Source organism: Daucus carota, chromosome 8, assembly GCF_001625215.2.
Source record: "Daucus carota subsp. sativus chromosome 8, DH1 v3.0, whole genome shotgun sequence".
In the NCBI taxonomy this organism is placed as follows: domain Eukaryota; kingdom Viridiplantae; phylum Streptophyta; class Magnoliopsida; order Apiales; family Apiaceae; genus Daucus; species Daucus carota.
In genome coordinates this window covers 22,849,831-22,874,161 of record NC_030388.2, presented here as the reverse complement: position 1 = coordinate 22,874,161, position 24,331 = coordinate 22,849,831, and the positions used below count along the sequence as shown (strand labels likewise).

At 34.6% G+C, this 24,331-nt stretch overlaps 2 protein-coding genes across 3 annotated transcripts; one reads left to right on the top strand and one right to left on the bottom strand.

Annotated features, from left to right (window-relative positions):
• Positions 1–7,271: 7,271 nt before the first annotated feature.
• LOC108199696 (actin-related protein 5) lies at positions 7,272–16,751 on the top strand. 2 transcript variants are annotated; one of them, XM_017367637.2, is made up of 12 exons: positions 7,272–7,601; positions 7,735–7,805; positions 9,243–9,367; positions 11,255–11,299; positions 11,603–11,705; positions 12,024–12,133; positions 14,023–14,132; positions 14,223–14,313; positions 14,403–14,834; positions 15,192–15,319; positions 15,560–15,899; positions 15,983–16,751. In XM_017367637.2, exons 1-12 carry the CDS (start codon positions 7,501–7,503, stop codon positions 16,481–16,483), a joined length of 2,157 nt encoding a protein of 718 aa, XP_017223126.1. In that variant the 5' UTR covers positions 7,272–7,500; the 3' UTR covers positions 16,484–16,751. The 2 variants fall into 2 exon arrangements, with proteins under 2 accessions (XP_017223126.1, XP_017223127.1); XM_017367638.2 differs by lacking the exons at positions 7,272–7,601; positions 7,735–7,805 and having other exon boundaries at positions 9,297–9,367; positions 11,598–11,705.
• A 2,561-nt stretch (positions 16,752–19,312) lies between these two features.
• Positions 19,313–22,702, bottom strand: LOC108199609 (scarecrow-like protein 9). Its single transcript, XM_017367514.2, has 2 exons — positions 22,563–22,702; positions 19,313–22,271 (listed from the first exon to the last, which is right to left on the bottom strand). The coding sequence occupies exon 2, from the start codon at positions 22,098–22,100 to the stop codon at positions 19,818–19,820; it is 2,283 nt and encodes a 760-aa protein (XP_017223003.1). The 5' UTR covers positions 22,101–22,271; positions 22,563–22,702; the 3' UTR covers positions 19,313–19,817.
• Positions 22,703–24,331: the final 1,629 nt, after the last annotated feature.

Below are 24,331 nucleotides of genomic sequence, written 5' to 3'. Positions count from 1 at the left end.
ACCAGCTGTGACTTGATTGTATATGCTTCCACTATGTACTAATTATATGTCTCCAGTTGTACCGGCAGGAGCCGTCCTATTGAGTCACTTCTATATTGTCACATTATTACTTTCTTCAATTTTGAGGCTTCACATCACAACTATTCTACCGGCATTCGAAAACGTTTCATACAACGGTTCGTCGAGACTCTGTGGTGCAACTCAGAATTATTTAGCTTTCATGTCATCTCCAATGTAACCATGGTTTCATCGAGTTCTCATCTAAATATGTTTATGTTCTCGGGCATCAAACAAGGCTGTGGTCCAAATGAGAATCCGATATATATTGTATAAGTACATCTCAGTAATATTATGCGCTGTTTGCACGTTCCATACTCAAAATAAATAAACCAGGCTTGAGATATTTGTTTGTGAGTCGGAGTCGAAATCACGGCCGGTTCTTGATAAGGCGATCAAGACGAGCGTCAAGAGCATCACTACATCAGGATGCTAAAAACTTTATGCGTATGTAATATATAATAATAAAATTATGTATTTGATTTGATTGTGTTGTTAATTTTAAAACAATATTTTTTTTATTATATCATTGTATATTGTATATTTTTTTCCCGACGCATAAGTTGTTTTATTAACTAGCTGAATCAGCACGCAAAATATTCAAAAACTATTCAATAGGAACATCTCTCCTATCAAGAACTCGATTTGGAAAAGAACAAGATTCTCTCACTATATTTTGTATATTGTATATTGATTTAATTTGAATGTGTAATATTTTCCTTTGTGATATTGAAAGATAGGGGCATCATTTCTAAATTTCGTCTAGGACATCATAATCCCCACGGGTATCAAGACGCACTCCCTCCGTTTCAAATCTTTTCTCTTATCTAATTTTTTTTTGATTAAATAGACCGGATTTTGACCTACATTTATTATTTATCCTTTTATAATTGGGGAATTATCTTGTATATTGTTTTTTCAATCTTATTTTCAAAAATACTACCTTATCCAATCTTATTTTCAAATCTCTAAAATATTTTCAAAAATACTACCTTTTTGAAAATATTTTCCAAAAATACGGTGGTTGCATATGCAACCATATATGCAACTACAAATCCTGATTTCAAGTTGCAGATTTCAAATGTCATTTTCGACCTCATATTTGGACTCGATATATATATATATATATATATATATATATATATCGAGTCCAAATATGAGGTCGAAAATGACATTTGAAAACTGGAACTTGAAATCAGGAATTCAGTTGCATATGAGGTTGCATTCAGTTGATTCTATTGCACTCTAATGGCCCCGCCAGGGGCACCAACACATCAGTTGCAACTTACAGTTTTCAGTTGCATTTAGTTGCATATGAGGTTGCATTTAGTTGCATATGAGGTTGCATTCAGTTGATTCTATTGCACTCTAATGGCCCCGCCAGGGGCACCAACACATCAGTTGCAACTTACAGCTTTCAGTTGCATTTAGTTGCATATGAGGTTGCATATGAGGTTGCATGCAACCTCATATGCAACCTCATATGCAACGGAAAACTGTAAGTTGCAACTGATATGTGGGTGCCCCTGCGGGGCCATTAGATTACAATAGAATCAACTGAATACAACCTCATATGCAACCATATATGCAACTGAATTCCTGATTTCAAGTTCCAGTTTTCAAATGTCATTTTCGACCTCATATTTGGGATCGAGATATATATATATATATATATAGATATATATATATATATATATATATATATATATATATATATATATATATATATATATATATATATATATATATCTCGAATCCAACGATGAGGTCGAAAATGACATTTGAAATCTGAAACTTGAAATCAGGATTTGTAGTTGCATATATAGTTGCATATGCAACCATAGTATTTTTGAAAATATTTTAGAGAAGGTAGTATTTTTGAAAATAAGATTGGATAAGGTAGTATTTTTGGAAATAAGATTGAAAACGTGGTTATGAATAAAAAAAGCCCTTTATAATTTACAAGATTTGAAAAATACATATTAAGATAGATAAAATGTATTTTAAATTGATACAAATTTTATTATATCTCTATTTATATTTATGTGTAATATTTGATCAAAACTTAATAATTATATCATTAAAAAGTCAAATAAATAAAAAAATTGTTACTGAACCACTAGACTATTCGGACATGATCATCAACACATTAATGTTTTATCCCCGCAAGATAACCAAAATCAAGGCTGGTCCGCGGCCCGACTAACCTTCTCAGAACGATAAATGTTTTATTATTTGTGAGCTCTATTTTTTTACCAAAACAAGTTGAAGTTTCAGCCCAATAGATCTCGGACTCGTGTATATTGCTAGTTCCCCTCAAAGAAGGGGCCAACCGTGAATGTTCTTTTTGCAGGACGAATATAAATCGAAAAACACACCGAGTGGTGGCTATATTAGGTAGGATAGCTGAAATGATAAATCGAAAAACACAGCCCATGAATCTCGCCGAGATAATCAGCAGAGCTAGTGCGCAAAGTGGAAACACACACAGCCTAGGCTTACTCCATTTAGAAACATACTACAGTAATTCATTGTCCTTCCTGGCACTGCTCATCGTTTTTGTTTCCCATGTTTCTTTTAAGCTGCTGTACATGCGAACTTTTGCTTTTTAGTTATGTCTACCTCTTGATCTTTAGTTTAAGCCTATTTAAGGTACTGTAATTAATCTGTGCTGTAATGCTAAACATTAAGAATGTTTTGGTTAATTCGGTTATGCTGCTTGTGGAGCATCTGTTCTCTGTTCTTTTTTTTTTTTTACGAAAGCAGAAAATTAAAGATTAATGGACTCGTTCATGCAGGCTTGGGCTAGCAATGACTAGGCTGTTTTTTCACCGGCCTGATTTTAATAAGAAAATATGCAGGCCTGTTCAGCATGTGGGTTTGAAGCCCTTAGCCGAATCTTACTAGTTCACCAGAGGTATTTGAGTAGATAAATTCATAGAACTCTTCCGTTACTGGTTTATAAATATCTTAGACTATCTAGAATTCGAATCTTGTTAAAAATAAATTGCACGCCTAAGTGTGTCCATTTATTAATTAGGGTTCTGTTCCTTGACAACCGCGTGTTAAATAAGGGTTATCTAACACACTGTACGGGGGCCGTTAGATCTATATTTCAAAGGCTCAGATCCAATCTGAGATTTTAATGTATCCGCTATAAAAAACCGCGGATAGGGAAAACTCCCTTCCGCGGTAAATAACCGCGGATAGGGAGTTTTCCCTTCCGCGGAAAATAACCGCGGATACATTAAAAACCCAAAATTGGATCTGAGCCCTTGAAATATAAATCCAATGGCCCCCGTACAGTGTGTTAGATAACCCTTATCTAACACGTGGTTGATGTGGAACAGGACCCTATTAATTAATACTCTCTCCGTCCCTCCTATTTCTTTACATTTTTTTGATGTCCCATCCAATTTTTTGCATTTCAAAACTTACCCAAAATAGTCAAGGGTCCCACTACTTCTTCACTTTTATTTCCTTTTCACACTACTTTTACTCAACTATCTTCTTTTTATACATGGGTCCCACCACTTCACCCACTTTTCTTTCTTTTTTCCACTACTTTATACATATTTCCCCAACCCAAACGATAAGAAATGGGAGGGACGGAGGGAGTACAAACCATACTGACTTAATCGAACAGTTATTAACACATGGAATGCAATTCTATCGAATTATTTTAAGCTTCATGAACTATGCTTCTGAATTCCAGTTTGAGCCTAATTTCTTTACGAATATTTGATATTGATCTTTCCAATCTGTCTTGTAAAAAATTGGCAAAAAAATAATATTGAAACCCATTAGCATGTCGAGAAGCAGAACTTACTATAATACAGTACATACATTTACATTCACGCAAAATTTCTTACAGATTAGCCTTACATAATAGGATTTGTAATATGCAAAAAAGAGATACCTAGATTAATTACATATTAGCTATTACATAACTACTTTGCTTTATGTATGCAGTTGCGAAAAATTGTTCAAGCTCGGGTGTTTGAAAATACCCATTCTTTGGCTCTTTAACTCTCTTCTGCTTTCCATAAATTCCTCCTGCTTTCTTCCTGGGCGCCTTGGGGCACTCCGTGGCTGCAGGAATCTCGTACTTGCCACTGCGCTTCGGTGTTTTGTAGCCACCGTTATTTTCCATGTAACAGCAGTTCCCGCCCTGCTCCATTTCCATGACAACGACAAATATACGAACACGACTCGAAAAAATATTTAATGTTAGTAGTGTTTTGTACTTTGTATTATTTTGTATGCGTATTTATAGGTTGTATTGGATTACTTGTCAGTGTAATTAGGCTTCTTCGGGAAGCTCCTAATTTGACTTGTAGGGTAATCGTATGGGGGAAGCTTTTGGAGCATAGTAGTGGCGGAGGGAGAGTAGTGGCTGGGGGGTCAAATGCCCACCCTTGACCACTAGTTTTTCCTTTTTTAATCTTTAAAATTTCTTAAATTTTCTATTTGCCCCCTCTTTAAAGACAAAGCCCATCAGCACTATTACACACCAGTGACACCACGAACAAAACAATTGCCTAAGTCTTACTGTATAAATTTTGTATTGATTTATGTATTAAGTTCCTTTTGTTGGATTATAATTTATAAGACGATTTCTTATATTTAAATCCTGCTTCCGCCACTGATCCTACGTGGATTTATTTTGCTGAGGTGGAGGAACAAATGTGGGCGGGAAAGTTGAAATAGGCTCTGCTTCAAAATGTGAACCATTTGAAATTCTGAGTGTGAGGGGATTTAATAATGATGATAATAACATGGGCTTTAGTCGGATTCTTCGCTTCGTGGTGGGCTTACTCGAATGGTGGGTCATTAGTTTTGTTTGATTATTAACGTGGATGAGATGGGTTGAGTGCGTCGTTTAGAAAAAAGACATCTTTGTCATTATTTTGATGACTCGAAACTTTGGAGCTGGGCCTGTGATCATTGTCATTGATTCCTTTAAACAAGTACATTGAGTTCTTTTGATTTAAACCGTATTGTGTTTGTAGCAAGAAAGATTGCGAAAAAATTTATGACATGCATAGAAAGTTATATTTCATTTGAAAACTAAGATTTGATCAAATTACATGTTCAAATAAAAAAAAAGTTGGATTTGAATTTTATTTAAAATTCAATATATTTAAATAATTGATATAGTTGAGTATTTGAAATGATAACTCAATTCATCATTTAAAATTTAAAATTTGAATTGAAATATAAGTTTCCAAACACAATTTTAATTTTAATATACTTTCTCCTTGAACTTCCTCCTCCATGCACTTTCTAAATTCAACATTCTTGCTAATTCCAACAGTTATATTTGCACTTGTAGTAGAAGGTTTTTCAACCCCGTATTAAACTTTATAATAATCAAATAAATTTTTAAGTACTTTATGATTCTTTCACACATTGAAAAAAATTTAGAAGACTCACTTTCATATAAATTACCAAAACACAACCTCACATAATGCATTTTATACCTTGGATCCAAAACTATCGAAACATATAACAAGAATTAGTATTATCCATGTTATCCCAATACTTGTCATGTTTTTCTTTCATTCCTGTAACCATCCCTTTTGTCAAAAAATCATCACTTAAGGACAACTCAACAATTGCTTCTTATATTTTCACAAACTCAATGAAAAAAAAATTTGAGCTAGGTACAATACTTGGATCCGGAAATTCTTATTGTAACCTCGTAATTTTTTTTTCAGAATTGAATCAAACACTTCACATTAGTAAAATCTTGAAATCTAAGATGACTTTCAACATTCCTTTTCTTGTTATTATTAGTATCACCTTCGACCTCATCTTTTTTTTGTTATCGATTTTCACAAGTGATTTGTTAATTAAAAAACAGCTATGAGATAAGAGAGGTGGGGAATAACATCGCTCCACAACTCTCTTCCGGGCTCCGTAGCAAGAAATAATATATTATGTTAAAGAGAGTCCTTCGCGTAAATTGCTTTGAATGGGTAAATTAATCATTACAACGGTTATTTTCTTTAGAAAGAAGCTGTAGTGGAGTCTAAAAGAAAGTTGGGTTTCATCTTTTTTCCTCGATTTTTATTTTTATTTAAGTTAAGTGTTTCAAATCATTTGTCAAATAAGGGGAAAAAAATGAGCTTCTGCGTTTTTAAGCCCACAACCATGTGAATTCTTCAGGGAATTGGGCTCTATTACCATACACCCTCTAAATTTATATTTTTTTTTGATAAATGAGTTAATTCAATAATAAAAAACCATACGGCATCTACATAAACAGTCGCGTCGAACAAACAAAACACAGAAACAATCACTGATTAATCCATTCTTCTTGGAGATAAAATCACGTGATTTGTTGAAGATGATATGTACACATACTTCACCACATTCGCTTCCGCCACAACCAGTTTGAGCTATCGGCTGAGAATGTAATCCCCTAACAACTTTCATTACTAAATCAAGCATCATACTCACACAAATGGTGAGAAAATAACAAAATTCACACAAACGGTGAGACAACATAAAAAACTAAGATCAAACACGAACTAAACGTGATAAACTAGCAACTTTAGATCTGCAAATACTTAAATAAAATACTAACTAAACCAAAACAGAATAACTCGGACCATTTTATAGAATTAAATCATCTAGAAGAACAAGAAATCCGCAATTCCGTGAAATTGAGATCTAAGAAAAAAAAGGTCAAATCGGAAAAGGCTCTGAATCCTTAGATCCAAAAAATAAACTAATGCCAAAGTTTAAGAAAAATTGGATGAATTTTACCTAATAAGAAATCATAAAATTTATTAAAAGAAGAGAGAAAATAAAAAAATAAATACTGTTTGGGGCTTTTCACCCGTAGAAATTCGATGAAAGCCCCTGTGGCAGTGAACCAAAGAAAGAAAAAGAAGCGGCTGCGGAGAGAGTGTAGGGTTTTAGCACATGCTCTGTGTGTTTTGACTTTTACTAAATTTATACTACCTCCATCTCAAATTAGATGACCCCGTTGACTCTGGGCACGTAATTTTAGGTGCATTGACCGTCTACTTTTGAAATTTATTATTTTATTTTTTCTTTTGTAAATAAGAATTTCATATTTAAATATTTATTTGCAAAAATAAAATTTCAAAAATAAGTCATGCGGTCAATGAACCTTAAACTGTGTGGCCAAAATCAACCGCGTCATCTAATTTGAGATGGAGGAGTACTTAATTTCAGATCCAAAGGCAAGAACGTTTTCTTCTGAAAACTAATATACCGGATTATGATGTGTTAATAAATGAATTTTTCACAATCACAAATCAAATATTTTATACATTAGCTGCGGAACTTTTCACGTTATTTCGTCCCTGTTAAATTCTGCATACATGATACAACACCACTAACAGCAAGAGCTGGAGTGCTGGACTAGAAGAAATCCTCATTCATCTTGAGGGTATAGGGTTACAAAAGATGCCATTCATTTCTCAAATCCAAAGACAATCTGATTACCATCGCTTCCCTCCCTCCGTCCCAATCGTCATCGATAATGGCGCCTCCTATTTCCGAATTGGGTTCTCTCTCTCCCCCTCCCTCCCTCCCCCCTCTCTCTCCCCCTCCTTGTCTATCTCCCCTCCCTCTCTCTCCACCCTAATTTTATGTACTATAGCATATACTAATCTGATTGTTATGAATATTGTAAATCAGATGGGCTGGAGAGAGTGAGCCTCGCATTATTTTCAGAAACATTGTTCAAAGACCTCGTCACAAAACCACTGGTACGCTTTGAATTTGTTATTACCTTTTTCTCAACATTTCTATTTTTTAAATTCTAGTTAAATCACAATTGTTTCGGAAATTGAAGAATTTCAAGTGTGTGTTTGTGATTTTAGCTTTCAATTATAAGTTTAGCTATTTTCATCAGTAATGTATATACTAATTTTACCTTGCTCGTGGAAACATCTCGCTAAACATCTCAGCTTGTTGGGTCAAAGCGTGTCCAAAATGTTTACTTCATTGCTTCACTGTGTTGTGATTTTTTGATGATATATGTAATAACAAACGCTACATTATAAAAGAATTATAATTTAGGGTATTTTCGTGCTTCACCCAGCTTGGTTCTAGATATTAGAAAGCGAGATAATGTGGGAATATAAAAACTAGGGGTCTAGAGTAAATTTAGAAATGAACCATAATGGGCCTCACCATGTAAATTGAAATAGAGAAGTGTGTGCAACCTTTTTAAATTTGTTGAATTCAGAGAAGCTGATGAAGTTAGGAATTGTTTGGTTTTTTTATGGTTCTTTTCTCCTCTGGTGAAGTAGCTTGCTGATTGATTTTGCGTAGTTATTTGTTAAAGATAAAATACTTTTAACATGAATTTAAGTATTTGTTGATGAAGCGTTGGCTTATGTTGGTGGCTATTGAGCAATGATTGTCGGTTTATTAGATTTTTTTGTGACGATAGAACACTAGAAGATGACTTTGTATTTTTCTATAAAGATGATATAAATTACAACTATATTGTTTAGCTGATATTAGGAAGGCTCGGGAAGTTGTAAACATACAGCTTCCTAGTCAATTAATCTGTTTTGCCCTTTTCATTCCCAATTTGAGCCCCTTTAGCCTTTCTCTTGTCAATTAGCATGATTCTGGGTTGTTTGGTAGTGTATGTTGGACTGATGTTGCATGGATTCTAGGTTTTTGGCTACTGTAGGCAGGACTTGATGATAAATGGTAGTTGATATTTTAAGTTGACTGGAAATTTCTTTGGCCAGGGTTGGAGAACGTTATGTTATTATCACATTTACTAGTGGTAATGGCATTGAACATAATCGAATGAATGTTTGACTGTAGGAGTTAATTTTGGGTGATCGATCTGCCTTTCATAAAACAATAATTCTGATAATAATATATCTGAAACATTTTTTGATTTGATACTAGCTTTGATGCAGTATCCCGTGGATCTTAATACGCAACCACACAAAAGACAGGAGATAATCGTAGGTTTTTTTGAATCCTCACTTAAACATCAGGTCTCCAAAATCCAAATCTTAAACAATATAGTTTATCCTGCATGGACTTTCTTGCTTATGTATCACCATCACATATGTATTTCACAAATATTATTTTTATGATTGCATAAGATCAGATACTTTTGAAACTAATACGACTTTGCAATCCGTAATGTTTTAAAATTAATATTTTCAATGCAGGGGAAACGGTAACAATAGTTGGTGACCATGATCCGGCACTGTTGAAATACTTTGACTGTACCCGGTCGGGACCTCGTTCAGCATTCGATGCTGATGTTGTGTTTCAATTTGAAATCATGGAATATGTAAGATTGGATATTTCTTATATAGATTACTAGCAGTAGGTAAATTATTGAGATTTCACTGTAAAATAGAGCTGCTTTAACAGTCCATATCTGTTTTTTGTATATGTTTATTGTTTGGGTGCGTCTATTATAATCTACTCCTTTTAAGTCTATAGACTCTATACTATTGCATGTTCTATTTCAGCCTAAAATATTAATTCTAGAATCAGTCCAACTAAATTAAGTTTTTAACTAAATTGTCAATATATGGTACTTCACTGCTATTTCGTAGTGAATCTTTATGCTTTAGTGCCTCAACTTAATTTCTTATTGTACTTGTACAAACCCCAACAGGCTAAAACTAAGTTATAACTTATAACATTCATCATCTAGTTAGTCTCTCAGTGTTTAGACTATAAAGGTCTTCAGCTCCTTAATTTTGTTTCTTGATTCTTTCAAGTATTCCGCAACTTCCTTTATATATTGTTGAACCCATTTGGCGTCTGTCTGCATTTGCAAGCATCAATGCTCATGATTACTCCAAATTGTTTATAGGTCTTGCTTTAGCCAAGTGATTTCATAGGATCCATTTGTGAGTGGAGGCGTGGAGCTGATCATTATTTTTTTAGCGTTTTCTTACTCTCCCCCAAAGATTATATTTCATGACCCCCCTTTGCTGTTGTTTCAAATTTTAATTCGAGCTGCTCATTTTTTCTCCTAGTTAATTCCAGTTCTTTCTTTAGAGATACAATTTCATGATTGTTGTCATCCTTCTACTCTTATCAACCTTTGTACATCTTGCACTTCAGCTTTCCTTTCTCCTGTTTGATTATCTATCTCCGACAAAAGAGATTAGTAAGAAGTTCGAAAAGGGTTATGAACACGGGTTCGACATCTATTGCCATTAGGTATCGTCACTTATCTGCATGCACTCTTAATATATAGAAAGATATTTTGTTAGCCGAATACAGAAGTTCTAGTTCTAGTATGATCAAAAGTTAAAACATAATTGCATCATAGCATTATACAATCTGAGAATGATATTTAATATGATAAATAAAGAAAATTAACTTTAGCCTGAATCCCTAATAATATTAATCTCCAAGAAACAAAGTACAGGGTCAAGTTCTCTCGCATGGATATTGGATAGTGGTAGCTATGTTCTTACATGTAGGTCCCCCGGATTAAATAATTAATACTGGTAGCTAGAAATGGTATAAAACTTTTAATTTCAATATCATGTTTGTAAGACTATATTTTTACACGTAGTTCCCCAAATTTATTCATACCCTTGTTGCACTCTATTTTATTTATAAAGTGTACAAATAGAAACAAAATCGTTGATGCCCTTGCTGCCATGCACTCTATTATAACTTGGATAGTAGGCCCTAAATGTGTTCAAGTGGGGTTAAAATGATCGATCCACTGAGCCCGATTGACTGAAACCGAGTACCAACTACCTGTTTCAGTCTGGTTGGGTTGGGGCGGCTGAGGTGGGTTTATTAGAAACCTTTATCTTTTGGTATGGCTTCAGTGTGACCCCCTATATGACCAAAACAAACTATGATCACTCCTAATATCTCAATACTAAATACTGTAAATTTAAACTGCTTCTAAAGCTCAAAACTTCCATTCTGGGTCCTTCATTATCAACTTTTCGAAAAAATATCCTCAAATATTTCTCTTAAATTCTATTTTGTAATAGGGCTTAGCCAACTTACAGTTACCAACCAGAAAAGAAATTTTAGTACTTAAATTACCAGATGGTTAATTGTTTACTTCAGCTAGTGATGATCATATAAATCAATAAAAGAAGTGTGCCATATAAATCAATAAAAGAAGTGTGCCATGATTTTTATATAATTATTTTTATTTTACTACCTCACTGATTTGTTTTGCTTGCTGTAGATTCTTGACTTCGCTTTTGATAGATTGGGTGCAGATGGATCTGAGGTAAGTTTAGTCGTATTTTGTTAAAGAACAGGAATTTTCTGAAAAAGAAGACAAAAATTATATCAAGTTAAATGAACTGTTATTGGTGTAAAATTAAAATATTGTTTAATTATGTAAAATTTTGTGTTGGCATGTATATTTGGACTCCCATTTGGTTTCATAGTTGAAATCCTTAGGCCGAAGATCAATACTGACTATTCTATCAGTGCATGAAGCTGGAATCGCATCCTTAAAATGTAAGACATAGATTAATAGTATCACCCCATTTGTAAACCACTTCCTTCTAATTTGATGGCAGGACAGATTGATCACCCTGTGCTTATTACCGAATGTCCATGCAACCCAGTCCAATCCCGAAGTAAAATGGCCGAGCTTCTTTTCGAAACATATGGGGTTCCTTCAGTGGGTATGAGCACTGACTCTTTTTATTTTGACATTGTCTTAGCATCTTTATGGTTTGAAGTCCCGCACGATTCTTTAAATCATTTTTTATTTTGTGGATGGTGTCATCTAGCATGTTTTTGTGGGGTACTTGACTTCAAAATTATATTCGATATTGTATCTGCTTCAACAATATATTTGATATTATGGCTGTAGTCTTGTAGACACACAGTTTCTATTTTGCTTGCTGCTAATGTTGAAACTATTTATTTGATTTGATAGAAATGTACATTTTTTCGTTTTACCGAGTTATTTTAACGTGTTCCTTCTTTGGAGTTCACAGCATTTGGTGTGGCCGCTGCATTTAGCTACAAATATAATCAAAAGCGCGGGATATGTGACAGAAATGGTCTTGCAATCTGCTCAGGATTTACTACAAGTCATGTCATCCCGGTATGCGTTCCCATCCAGTGTTTATAAAGTTAGCATACTCTTTTATTGGCTAGTCTTTCCAAATTATGTGCTCATGGTTCTGTTTTTTTCTTCTGTAAATGCTACTAAATTGATAGGCTAAAGTTAGTATGTGGTGTTATTGTATACAGATAATTAATATATGTATTAATATATTTTTTGTTGAAGTCGTTATATCAGACCTTCAATATATCTGTGGATCTTTAGTACGAGGTGGAGAGCCCCCTGACAAAAGATCCTTCTTACACTTGATATTTACTATAAGTTTGAAGTTTAGCTCTACTGATACTGGTGTTTTGAAATTTCTAGCATCTCCTAATTCTTTCTACTTGTTTTGTACTCATTGAAATAGATATACAACATAATGTCAAAAGGTACATAGGTGAGATTCAAAATTACTTTTGCTCTTAGTTATGTGTTGGTATGTGGCACTTGGTTGAAGTGCAAGTGTGGGACATGGCCTATCAACTTGTTAATGCTGGGTCATGTTTTGACAGTTCTCACATTTCACTGTAGCTCATGTGCTCATCCTGGATGTTCTCAGAATTTATGCATTTACATTTAATTCCCGCATTTGGCAATATATCAGCATTGTATATGTTGTAAAATATTCGATTCTTAGTTGAATGTATTATCCCTCTTGATTCCATCCCCCTTTTTCTATATTTTGAGGATTTATCTAATTTAGAAAGAACTATAGATATATTGGACCACTAATGTTGTATATGTAATACATGGGGACGGGTCAAATAGAAGCTTAGAAATTTATGAACGTTTTAAAATTTACTTTTATTGCATGTTTTAGTTTAAATAATTATTTTCAATGCCAACATTTAGGGTTCACTGTTTTAAAAATAGGGTTTAAAAAAGAAGTTAGTTTATTGCATTACGCGTGTTATTTCAAGGTTAAATATTCAAATACCCAAGTCAACCACCATATATTTGTTAACTCTTAATCACACGTGCTGAACCTAACTTACACGGAAGATCAAACTATTTACAACCATGCCACTAGTTTTATTATCTAGCAAATGTTTTATACCAATTTTCCCAAAACTTTTACTTATTTAAAGAATACCGTTGTCTTATTCTTTAGTTAAAATGGTTTTTCTAGCAAATGTTCAATATGTTCAAAAATGTTACAAGTTTCATTTTTAAAAAGTTTTTACCGGAACCTCCCCCTTCTTAATATTACTTAAATATGAAAAAGTTAGCTTCAAGAATTATTTGGGATCCAATTGCGAAAGTGATGCTCACGATGATTCAGGGCATTTGGATGCGAGTACCCTTTTTGTAAATGTCTCTGCTAGTGTGCAGTTGGCTATCTCATTAGGAGTACATGCCACTCTTTGTTCGTTCGAATTTCATGTTAGCCTTTGTGGGTGCAGTGATGCACCATGTGATGCTCAACTAGTCTATGTTCCAATTACAACCTTTCCATGTAGTAGACTGTTCACATCCTGTAGTCTGGGAGAAAGAAAGAGAACTGCCAAGATCAACTTTTACTACTCGTTTTTGGAGACGACTTTCTTGAAGATTAGATAAACCCACATTGTCTCGCACCACACAACTATGTACACAGTACGAACTGTTCAGCAAATGTTATGAAAACCAAATCAAAGTATACTGGCTAAATTCTGTGTTAGCTTGAATGTCTGTCCTAGGTGAGTCACTAAACAATTGTTTGTTTGTTCGCTCTGAAGCCCCGCCATCTAATCTACAAGTGGGTAATCTATTTGCTTGCCTGGTTTCAACATTTGGATGCCTAGAATGGATGTTACACACGAAAATCTATCAGTGTGATTTTACAGCTTCACCTTCAATTTTAAGTGAAGAACTTATGACAGTTGTGTTTGTTATTGTGGATTCAGTTTGTTAATGGAGAGCCTGTTTATGAGGCATGCTGTCGGACAAATGTTGGTGGCTACCATGTTACTGATTACTTGAAGCAGCTTCTTTCACTTAAATACCCTCACCATATGTAAGAGTTAATCTTTTACATTGTACACTTCTAACTCGTTATTCATGGCAACCTAGTTTTGGTTATAAATTGTGAAAGTCTTGCTAAAAGGTCGAGGCTTTCATGGGAAAAAGTTGAAGACTTGAAAATGGAACACTGTTATATTGCACAGGATTATGCTTCAGAAGTTGGATTGTTCCAGGTTTGTTTTTTTTTTTTTATTTATAAAGTTTCTCTATGAATATATATATTATTTCCTGTACTTCATCAAGTTCTTGTAATATCATGCAGAAAGGGACAAAAGAAGCTGAACAGAAAGCCAGGTGTTGGCAACTCCCTTGGACACCGGCTCCAGTTGAACTGCCACCATCAGAAGAAGAAATTTCTAGAAAAGCTGCTTTAAGGGAAAAGCAAGGGCAAAGGTTGCGTGAAATGGCAGAGGCAAAGAGATCTTCTAAGATAAATGAATTAGAAAATGAATTGAATGGCTTGGAATTTCTTATACAGCAACTTCAGCATGTTGGAGAGAAAGACATTCCATCATTCCTTTCTACGACCGGCTATGTCTCTAAACAGGAAATAGAATCGGCAATTGTAAAAACAACACAATCTTTACGAAAGGCCAAAGGTGAGCAAATTGAGAATGAGGAGAAGGCAGATACTTCCAATGCTGAAAAGTATAATCTTCTCAATGTTGACGACAGCTTACTAACTCATGAGCAGGTATGCATAAATAACTCGGGGCCATTGGCTAATGCCAGACATAGGCAGTTTATGTATTTGAATATTATTAGTTAAGGGTTGGTAAAGAAGTTTTTACTGGCCCTGGTCAGCTGCTTAAAGTAGAAAGGCTAGCTTCTTAACAGTATGAGTCCATATTATAGCTAATATTATGCACTCTTTTCAACCAAGACAGTGCCTTGGCATTTTTAATATATATACTTGTATCATTATATGTATATGCTGTATGCATACAAGCATTTATTTATGTGAATGTGATACATTATGCATGTACTAGAGTCTAGTAATTCTTGATACCTGTGACATCTAACTGTTTGATGTTTGTGTTATGCTGTAAAGTTAAAGGAAAAGAAGAGGCAATTATTTCTCAAAACAACATCAGAAGGTCGGAATCGAGCTAGACAGAAGCGCATCGATGAAGAATTACAGCGAGAAAAGCAAAATAAGCTAGAAGAAGCAAAACGCTTGTATGTCTTATTGCCTTCTGGTTCTTTCTTGAAGTATAATTTGAAACTTTTTCCTTTGCAATTCACAAGCTGAAAGGTGGTTAGGATAGAAAATAATATCGAATGCATCTACAGCTGGGCACAACATGCTTTTATGTGAAACAAATTTGTGTCACGAATGATCTATTTTCATGAAACCCATGAGCTAATGATTTAGCACAAATTATCATTTATTGTTGAATATGGCATGTTTTTATGTAGGGAAAACCCAGAGGCTTACTTGGAGCAGCTGCGTGCAAAGTATACAGACCTCTGTGAAAAAATTGAACAGAAGAAACGACTGAAGACAAATGGAGGTAATACAAATGGAAATGGTGTCTCTGGAGGTGTTGGACGTGGGGAGAGATTAAGTGCTGCACAGAAGGAAAGGATGCGCCTCTTGACAACGGCAGCATTTGATCGAGGGAAAGGTGAGGACACTTTTGGTATCAGAGATGAGGATTGGCAACTTTATAAATTGATGAGCAAAGATAATGATGACGAAGATGAAAAACAGGATGAGGATGAGGCAGAGTTGTCTCGGATCTCTTCTAGGCTCCGGGTCTGTTAATAAAACCTCTTCATTGTAAATTTGTGATATATAGTTTAAGGATGTTTAAATTACTATGCTTATTATTTTGACAGGATATAGATCCAACATTTACTCCCAAAACAGATGTGGGATCCTCTGTTTCCGAGGCTTCCCGTCCCCGTCCACTTACCAAGGAAGATTTTCAGATTATACTTGGGGTGGAAAGGTTTCGGTGCCCAGAAATTCTATTCAATCCCAACATTATTGGTATCGATCAAGCAGGACTAGATGAGATGGCTGGGGTTTCAATAAGGAGGCTGCCATCAAAGGTCAGAGGCGCAGAGGAAGGGATGACCAACTCAATTCTTATCATTGGTGGAAGCTGCTTATACCCTGGTATGAGTGAGCGGCTCGAAAGTGGAATCCGCATGATTCGTCCATGTGGGACATCTATACGGATTAACAAAGCATCTGATCCGATTCTTGATGCATGGCGTGGAGCTGCTGCTTATGCTGCTGCGGTGCAATTTCCTCAGCAAACAATCAAGAAAATGGATTACTATGAGAAGGGTGAAGAATGGCTTCGCAAGTATCAGTTTAGGTACACTCACTGATTGGTTCTGTTAATACAAAGAAGGCTTCTTCTTCAAGACCATTTAGGGTCTAGGTTCAAGTATGTAAAATCATCAAATCCCATTGTCTATTCCATGTCCAGTAGAGAATTTTGGAATAGAGAAAAGACCGGGTGCCATTGTTGTGACCAACTCCCCCAACACCAAAAGAAAAACAATTAGGGGTTAGCAGCAGTAATGAATGAATGATAACTCTTACTTTCGCATTCTTCTAGTTCTATATTATGACTTGATTACTCCTTTTTCTTGCTTTGAGAGATATACTGAAATAATCCTATATAATATTTTATAAGTTTGTTCGTACCAATAACGTATTGTCCAACAAATCATAACGGTGGTTTGTTTTCAACAGTGAGCAAAGATATATATACGTTTATTTAAATATATATATTTTTGAAAAATTAAGTCCTTTTAATATATATCATATTCTATATAAGACATGAAATTTACATCTGGACAACAATGAGCCAACCAATATAATCAAGATGGCTTACCAATCTGGAGATGCTTTTAAGGAGTAATGTTTGTAATCAGGTGATTACTTAAAGGAGAATCTTATAAGAACATGTGGTCATGTGAAATGTGAATGTCAAGATAATAATTTGAGATTCAGTTGAATTATTCTCCGACAAATGTTGCACTTTTTACTATGGACAGGGAATACTGTACGGGTGATATGAGTATAAAGAAATCTAAAATTTCTATTACGGGAATCACAGATTCACAGGAAAGATGAAGAATGAGATCGACTGAAGAAATTATGTATTTCTTTCAAAATACGTACTGTAGAATCTTAATTTAAATAGATTGAAAATAAAATTTATAAATATTTTTTTAGTAAGATTATATTATATCCTCGCAGCATTCAGTTCCTTCAAATATCCTTGACTATTTTTTTTAGAGTTCCTAGTTACACCTTACACGAATAAAGTACTCCTTCCGTCCCAAAATAATTGTCACATTTGGTTTTGTGCCGGTCAAATTGACTAAAGCTTAACTGAAATTTATTAATATTTTATCAATTGACAAAATAAAAAAAATATGTTACCGGAAATAGCTTTTAGTCTATTTTAAAATGTAATTTTCAGTTTTTTAAAATAATAAATAATTTATTTATAATTTTTGGTCAAAACTTAGATAATTTGACCAACAAAAATAGAAATATCACAACTATCATGGGACAGAAAGAGTAACTCTTAGGATATAAAAGAAATACGAAATCTGTCGGTTGCTTAAAAACTAAACAGCATAATTTTTATTGGACGTGAATAATCTTACGGGGGTGTATTCGATTGGGATTTTAATGCATTGTTTTTAGTCTATGGATTTTAATGGATTGTATGAGATTTTGATTTTGTGCGGATTCTTGATGAAATGTCGCAGAGTTGATAGGATTTAGGTACAATGCTTCAAAATCCCATTGAATTTAGTGGGATTTCAAAAAACTTAAAATACACTGAAGAATGCCACAAAATCCATCATTTTATGAAATGAAAAAAAATCCATCAGCATTTGAATACCATCAGATTTTAATGGATTTTAAACAATCCCAATTGAATACCATCAGATTTTAAAGCATAATTTAAAATCTCAATTGAATACCACCGGATTTTGTAGCATAATTTAAAATCCCAATTGAATACCTCAAGATTTTAATGGATTTCAAACAATCCCAATCGAATACTCTCGGATTTCATGAATGCAAAAAAATGCTTTAAAATCCCAATCCAATACACCCCTCTTAATATCTTATCCATGGGGGCATGTCAGAACTCCCGATCCTGAGATCTCTGGGGAAGTTCCCAGGGAAATTCAGAGAAATATTATATAATCATCGGCAGTAATCAAATCTTGTTTATGTTACTCCCTCCGTCCCCTTAATTGTTTGCATTGGAAGGGGACACGGAGACCAAGACAATTTATGAAAAATGAGTAAAGTTAGATGAAAAGTGGGTAAAATGATGGGACCTATCAATATTTAATAATAGATTTGAGATAGTGGAGGAAAGTAGTGGGTGTAATAGTAGTTTTTATTGTTAAATATGAGATAGTGGGGGAAGATAGTGGGTGTAACGATGGGAAAACTTACTATTTATAGTAACGTAAAGAAATGAGAGGGACATACCAAAATAGTAACTTTAAAGAAAGGAGAGGGACAGAAGGACTATAGAATAGTTAATTTCGTTCCGTGAAATAATCAAATTTTACTCTTTTTTTTTTATGACAGTTAACTTCGTGAATCATTTGCAGAGTAATCAAATTTTACTCTCTTTTTTTCCCGACAAATATGGCTTATAGCCTTACAAATGAGTATCTGTTCTAAAGATGAGTCAGGGTCGAACCCAGGATGAGTATCTGTTCTACGAAACTCTCGGGATGAGCCAGGGTCGAACCCAGGTTCTGGGACGACAGAGGATAAGCTCTTTACCACTGAGTTATCCAACCGTGCTCAATCAAATTTTACTTTATATTATAGTTAACTTAATTTTGCTTACGTTATATAATACTAATTAATTTTGTCAGGTATTCAAGGTATCTTCGATAATATTTTTATATATAAACAATTTCTTAACTTTAAATTTAAAAATGCGAAAAATTAGTATTTCACCAACAGTATTTGTCCTCATTAAATTAACAAAATCAGTGCTGCATGTAGTGCACAAAATTAAGAACAGGCATATTTAATATGATGAAATATATTTCAGACTAAACTGAAAAATTTTAAGGTTGCTAAGAGAGTCTATTCATGAAAGCCAAATTACAACAAATTACTTCTAGGTCACAACGATGATAATGCAATACCAATCCAGATAATTAAAAGGAAGTTTATTAGGTTAAAAGAACTAAAGATTGTTGAAGCAAAACGTGCCATACATCAAAAGAACTTAGAAATGAAACAATATTACTTGCTACAAGACCTGTATCAGATGCTCCTATTCACCAAAAAAAAAACATGACTGATTACTTACTAAACAAGATGCACACATGCTAAGAACAGGTCTTTTACATGCAATACTATCCGACAGTTTTCTCATGCTTGAAGATAAGTATTTGGCGACCAAGCATGAATATTGCAGGTTTTGAGATCACCGATGTTGATTTCTTTGCATAGCATTGCAAGAAAAAACCCAGAAATACAGGTCTCATTAAACGTGCTGATGTGCTGATTAAAGACACGTGACTTTGAACATCATATCATATAGGAACATGATGTAGATGACCAAACCTTGACTTCAAATGTTCAATAGCCCTGACATTTTGAGGGAAATAGCCATGTTATGAATTGCCCTCTTCTTGTATTTGATGATACTTTCTTCTAATATGCAGGCTTCCAAGATGACAGGGCAAACAGAATTCGTCCCTTCCAGCCCTGCAGCATCCACTGACCATCTTCATCAATAATAAAATCCTTGTGATAGCACGACTTAACCCTATCTTTGGCCATCCTCATAATTTCCTTATCCAAAGGAAGTTGCCTGAAACCAGCCCTTAGATTACGCACCTGCCACTGCTTGTACGTCTCTGGCCTGTCAATTCTCTCTGCACCTTCACATGCAATCACGTTCATTGCCTCCTGTCCAAATATCATTTTCTCAAGAAGCATCCGTTCATGGGTCTCGCGGGGAACATTGGCCTCAAGCATATCAAACAGCGAGGAGAAATGAAAGAGTGCCTCTCGGAATCGAGTGATGAAGAAGGGAGCATTATAAGATCCATTAGTGACACCCTGTATATAAATGTCTGGTTTCATCTTCCTAATTAGATTCATGACTTTATTTCTGGGACTATCCACCACCACAGTCTCATCGAGAAGATTCTTAAACCTAAACAGACAGTTCACTACAAGCATCTCATCCCTGTCGATATCGATATCTTCAATTTTGATTGTATCCCACTTCTGAGCAATGGCGTGGAATTCAAATGGAACTCCAAAAGTCTCCGCATAATTAGTCAACCGCTGACCAGTCTCCTCAACCCTCCGTGATGGTCTAAAACCTGGATTAGGAAAATCTACTCCTGTGATTTTTAGTTTGGGAGGCCCGCCAGGTCTGGTTGAGAGTCGCTGTATAAGACAAGGCCACTGGAAACCATAAAGAATCCCAAAATCAACAATGTGAAGCCTTGTAGCATTTTCAGCTACCTTTATGATTGTCTTATTTGCAAAGAAATTGGGAATCTTCCTAAATGGGGAGGTAGCTAGCAACAAATGGTAAGCTTTCAATACATCAGCAGCCGTTAATGGAAAGGCAATAAGTTGCTTGTAAATCTGCGTCCCAGAGCCAGCCATGCGTGCCTCCAGGCCGTTGGAGAAATAATGAGCTAGCCTTTGCATACCATCACCTGATGGAGAAGAATGCTGTCTGATCTGCTTCAGTAAATCACTTGCATTTCTTTGATCATTGGCTGCAACAGCTTGTGCACAGAGGGTCAGAAGTGTTCTTAGATCTACCACATCCTTCTTACCTCCTTGTTTTTTGCCGCGCGCCTTCCCGCTATTTGATCCTTTTGGTTGATTATTCTGTTGCACACTTTTTTTTGCATCGTTCATCAATGATTCACGAAGAGCAGAATCATATTTTCCTTCACTACAAAGTAGCACCATATCAAACATCTCTGACCTCACAGTCGATTCACAAAACAGTGCAGAATGCTTGTTGCTCCTGCTTTCATCCAAACCATCTTCTTCTGTATAAGGATTCTTCCTGCTTCTTGACCCATTATGTGATTTCTCGTTCTGATTCTTGTCCTCCAACTTAACCAACACAGTCTCATCCTTTTTCTTCTGCCCATTTGCTAACAATTCATTAGTCCCCATATCAGCAAAAAAATTATTACCACTGGGAAGGAACTTGCTTGCCTCCTCATAACCTTTTTTCATTAGCAACGCAGATTGGCTATCTGTAAATATATCAGTAACTCCAAGAGTGCTCACTGGTGAATCTGCCAGCCCATCCACAGGACTGCCGTTGCTAGTTAGTGAACCTATTGACTGAGATGTTTCTGCTACAAGTCTAACAGAACCACCTTGCGAATTACATAGACTATAATCACTAGAATCACAAATGCAACCAGGCGTCAAGAGACTATTAATAAGATGATTGTTTCCACCATCACTATTGTAAGCTTCAACATGGTTTTCATCCAAGCTTTCACTGCTCTGATCTGAGTAGGCTACTGGCTGCTCCTCATGCGGGGGAGGGTACTTCTCCCCGAGGACTTCATAGAATGATTTCTCTGCCGCTAAAAGTGCTGCTGATTCTTGGAACATACATGTCTTCTCCTCCATATCCTCTTCCATAAGCATCTGGTTTATATACCCAAGAACTACATCACTAAAATCAAAATCCTCATGAAGATCTGTAGTGTGTTGTACGCCATAAAATGGTGTGAAACCACTAGAATTCGGATCAGCAGGCATCACAGGCCTATCGACTCTCGCAGTATCAATGAACTTACCATCAATCCTGGCCCCATTAACAAGTTTCTGATCCAAAAACCTCTGAGAACTGACCTCATTAAAACTCATCGGATTCACCGAACTAGTGCAATATGGTCGAACTTGGCCATCCGTAAAACCTAATTTACATGAATAATCCATCACACGATCAAACCCTCACAAAAATCCCCCAAACTCAAAACAAAGTCTTTATCCTTCTTCCTTCTAATCCTAAATTCCTCAATATCTATTCCCCAGTGGCCTAAAATCACAAACCGCTATCTGAGTAGTCTAAAATTAATCCAAAAGCAGCAAAACCCCAAACTCATAAACCTGAATCAAGAAAATTAAACCCATAAACATAAACACAAAATCACAAAAACCCACAAGCAAAACAGAATCTTTATCAACTATACACCACTAAAACCACAAAAAGGTAAAAACTTTAAGCATAAAAACACAAAAACAAAGATGGGTATTTCTATGATCTTCATGAACTTCCACTAAACCACTTCAAATATCAAAATTAAAAAAATAATAAAAAATACAGCATCAAAAAGATAAATACAGCATGAACATATGTACATAAAAAAGGTTATAAAAGAGAGAGACATGAATGAGTACCTGAACGAGAGAGAGCCCAAATGGAAGAAGCTAGAGAGATGTATGTGGAGAGGGTGTTGAATCTGAGAAAAGAAAGAAAATGTGAAATGAAAGAGAGAGATATATACATGAGCACAGAAAGATCTCAACCGTGAAATATCTCATCAGACGGGGTCACTTGATGAGTTTGACGCGTTGACTTGTTGTTATTACAGCCACCACTTATTTAGTTTGATTTTAATATTATACAATTTCGATAGGAAAACTTGAAATCGAATTAAAATTTTGTATATATTTGATCTGGAAATTTGATTATTTTAATACAAAAAATCAATTTTATGTAAGAAAACTCTCTAATTTGTGTTTATTGTTCTAAAAGATAAAAAAAAATTCATTTTTTTGTCAGAGACCAGAAAGTATTTCGAACATGATTTAAAGCTGTCGACTTGGTATTGAAACAGTACGAAAATGTTATATCCAAAAGGTCGTAGAAAGACGGAGGGGAGGGTATCCAGGTGGAATATGGATGGGAACATGAAAACTAGTTTTCAGTCGGTGTTTTGAAAATCCGGTTAATTTTATATAAATTTATAAAATGACATTTTCTCAATTTATCGATTATATTTTCATTTTATTTAAAATTAAAATTTGATAATTTTGATAAATTCTAAATTTATAAATTAATCGATCGATCAATTTTAATTATCAATATATATTTCTCGGACAACCCTGATACTAATATACAGCGAAATACTAATAGCATGTTGGCAACCAAGATCTCATATGAAATTATGAATTTGATCAAATAATTTGTTTGGGAATCTAAATTTGAATTTCACACATGTTAATATAAATCTCAAAACTTAAAATGACAACTCAAATCTTCATTTGAAATCCATCGTTTGACCTCTAATAAAATTTGTGACTAGTGTAAACTGTAAAGTTAGTAATAATAACGTGAACAAAGTGAAAGAGCCACATACATTGAATCTCGGATGGCTTTGAATATTGTGAAGTTTTGTGAGAGAGATACAGAGTAAGACTAATAATATTATATTCATAGTATTTTGGAGGTAGAAGACTGTGGACCAGTCTAATATACTCCACAACTTTCTGGTCATCGGGTTCCTCCTAGTTTATATAGGCGGTCTCTGCTGCACAGTAGCCACAGGAGGATTATCAGTTCACATTTTGCTTGGGACTCAAAGTTTGCTGTGTGAATTCTTCATGACCTTTTTATGCACTTTTTAGTTTCTTTCTTTAATTTTATATTTGTGTATAATATGAGTATGGATGGAATCAACCTCAGTACGACCAAATCTCTAATTCTATGCCAAAATAAAATCGGCTACACTTTTTAAGATATGAAAAGAGCATGTTTGTATATAGTACAAACATTATTTCCGACTTCAAATTGAAGATTAAATATTTTTATAATAAATTAAAAACTGATTTAAAAATTGAAATGAATTAGAAATGACGGTAAATAACTAGTACAAGTGTATTACACATGCTCTTGTTTTTTGACGACTTCTTGTGTTTGCATCAAGTACTTAGTACTACTAGTTGAGATTTATATTAAAATAAGCAGTTAATCAGAGATTTAGAATTAAAATATGGCCCTGATCACTAATCAGGGGTTTTCAGGACTTTTTTATTATTATTCTCCTAAAAGTCATCACAACATTTTTATAATATATATTTCCGCTATCTTCGCTGCAAAGCAACTGCAAACAAACACGATCAAATCAAATTAGATTTCCGAGTAATAAAATATTTGTCCGCGAGAT

Bases quoted from the DNA above. Each gene is read 5' to 3' on its own strand.
- LOC108199609 (XM_017367514.2), bottom strand. From the start codon at position 22,100: ATGGATTATTCATGTAAATTAGGTTTTACGGATGGCCAAGTTCGACCA.
- LOC108199696 (XM_017367637.2), top strand. From the start codon at position 7,501: ATGCCATTCATTTCTCAAATCCAAAGACAATCTGATTACCATCGCTTC. The intron at 11,300-11,602 runs GTAAGTTTAGTC...ATGGCAGGACAG, and splicing joins TGGGTGCAGATGGATCTGAG to ATTGATCACCCTGTGCTTAT. The intron at 14,835-15,191 runs GTATGCATAAAT...TATGCTGTAAAG, and splicing joins GCTTACTAACTCATGAGCAG to TTAAAGGAAAAGAAGAGGCA.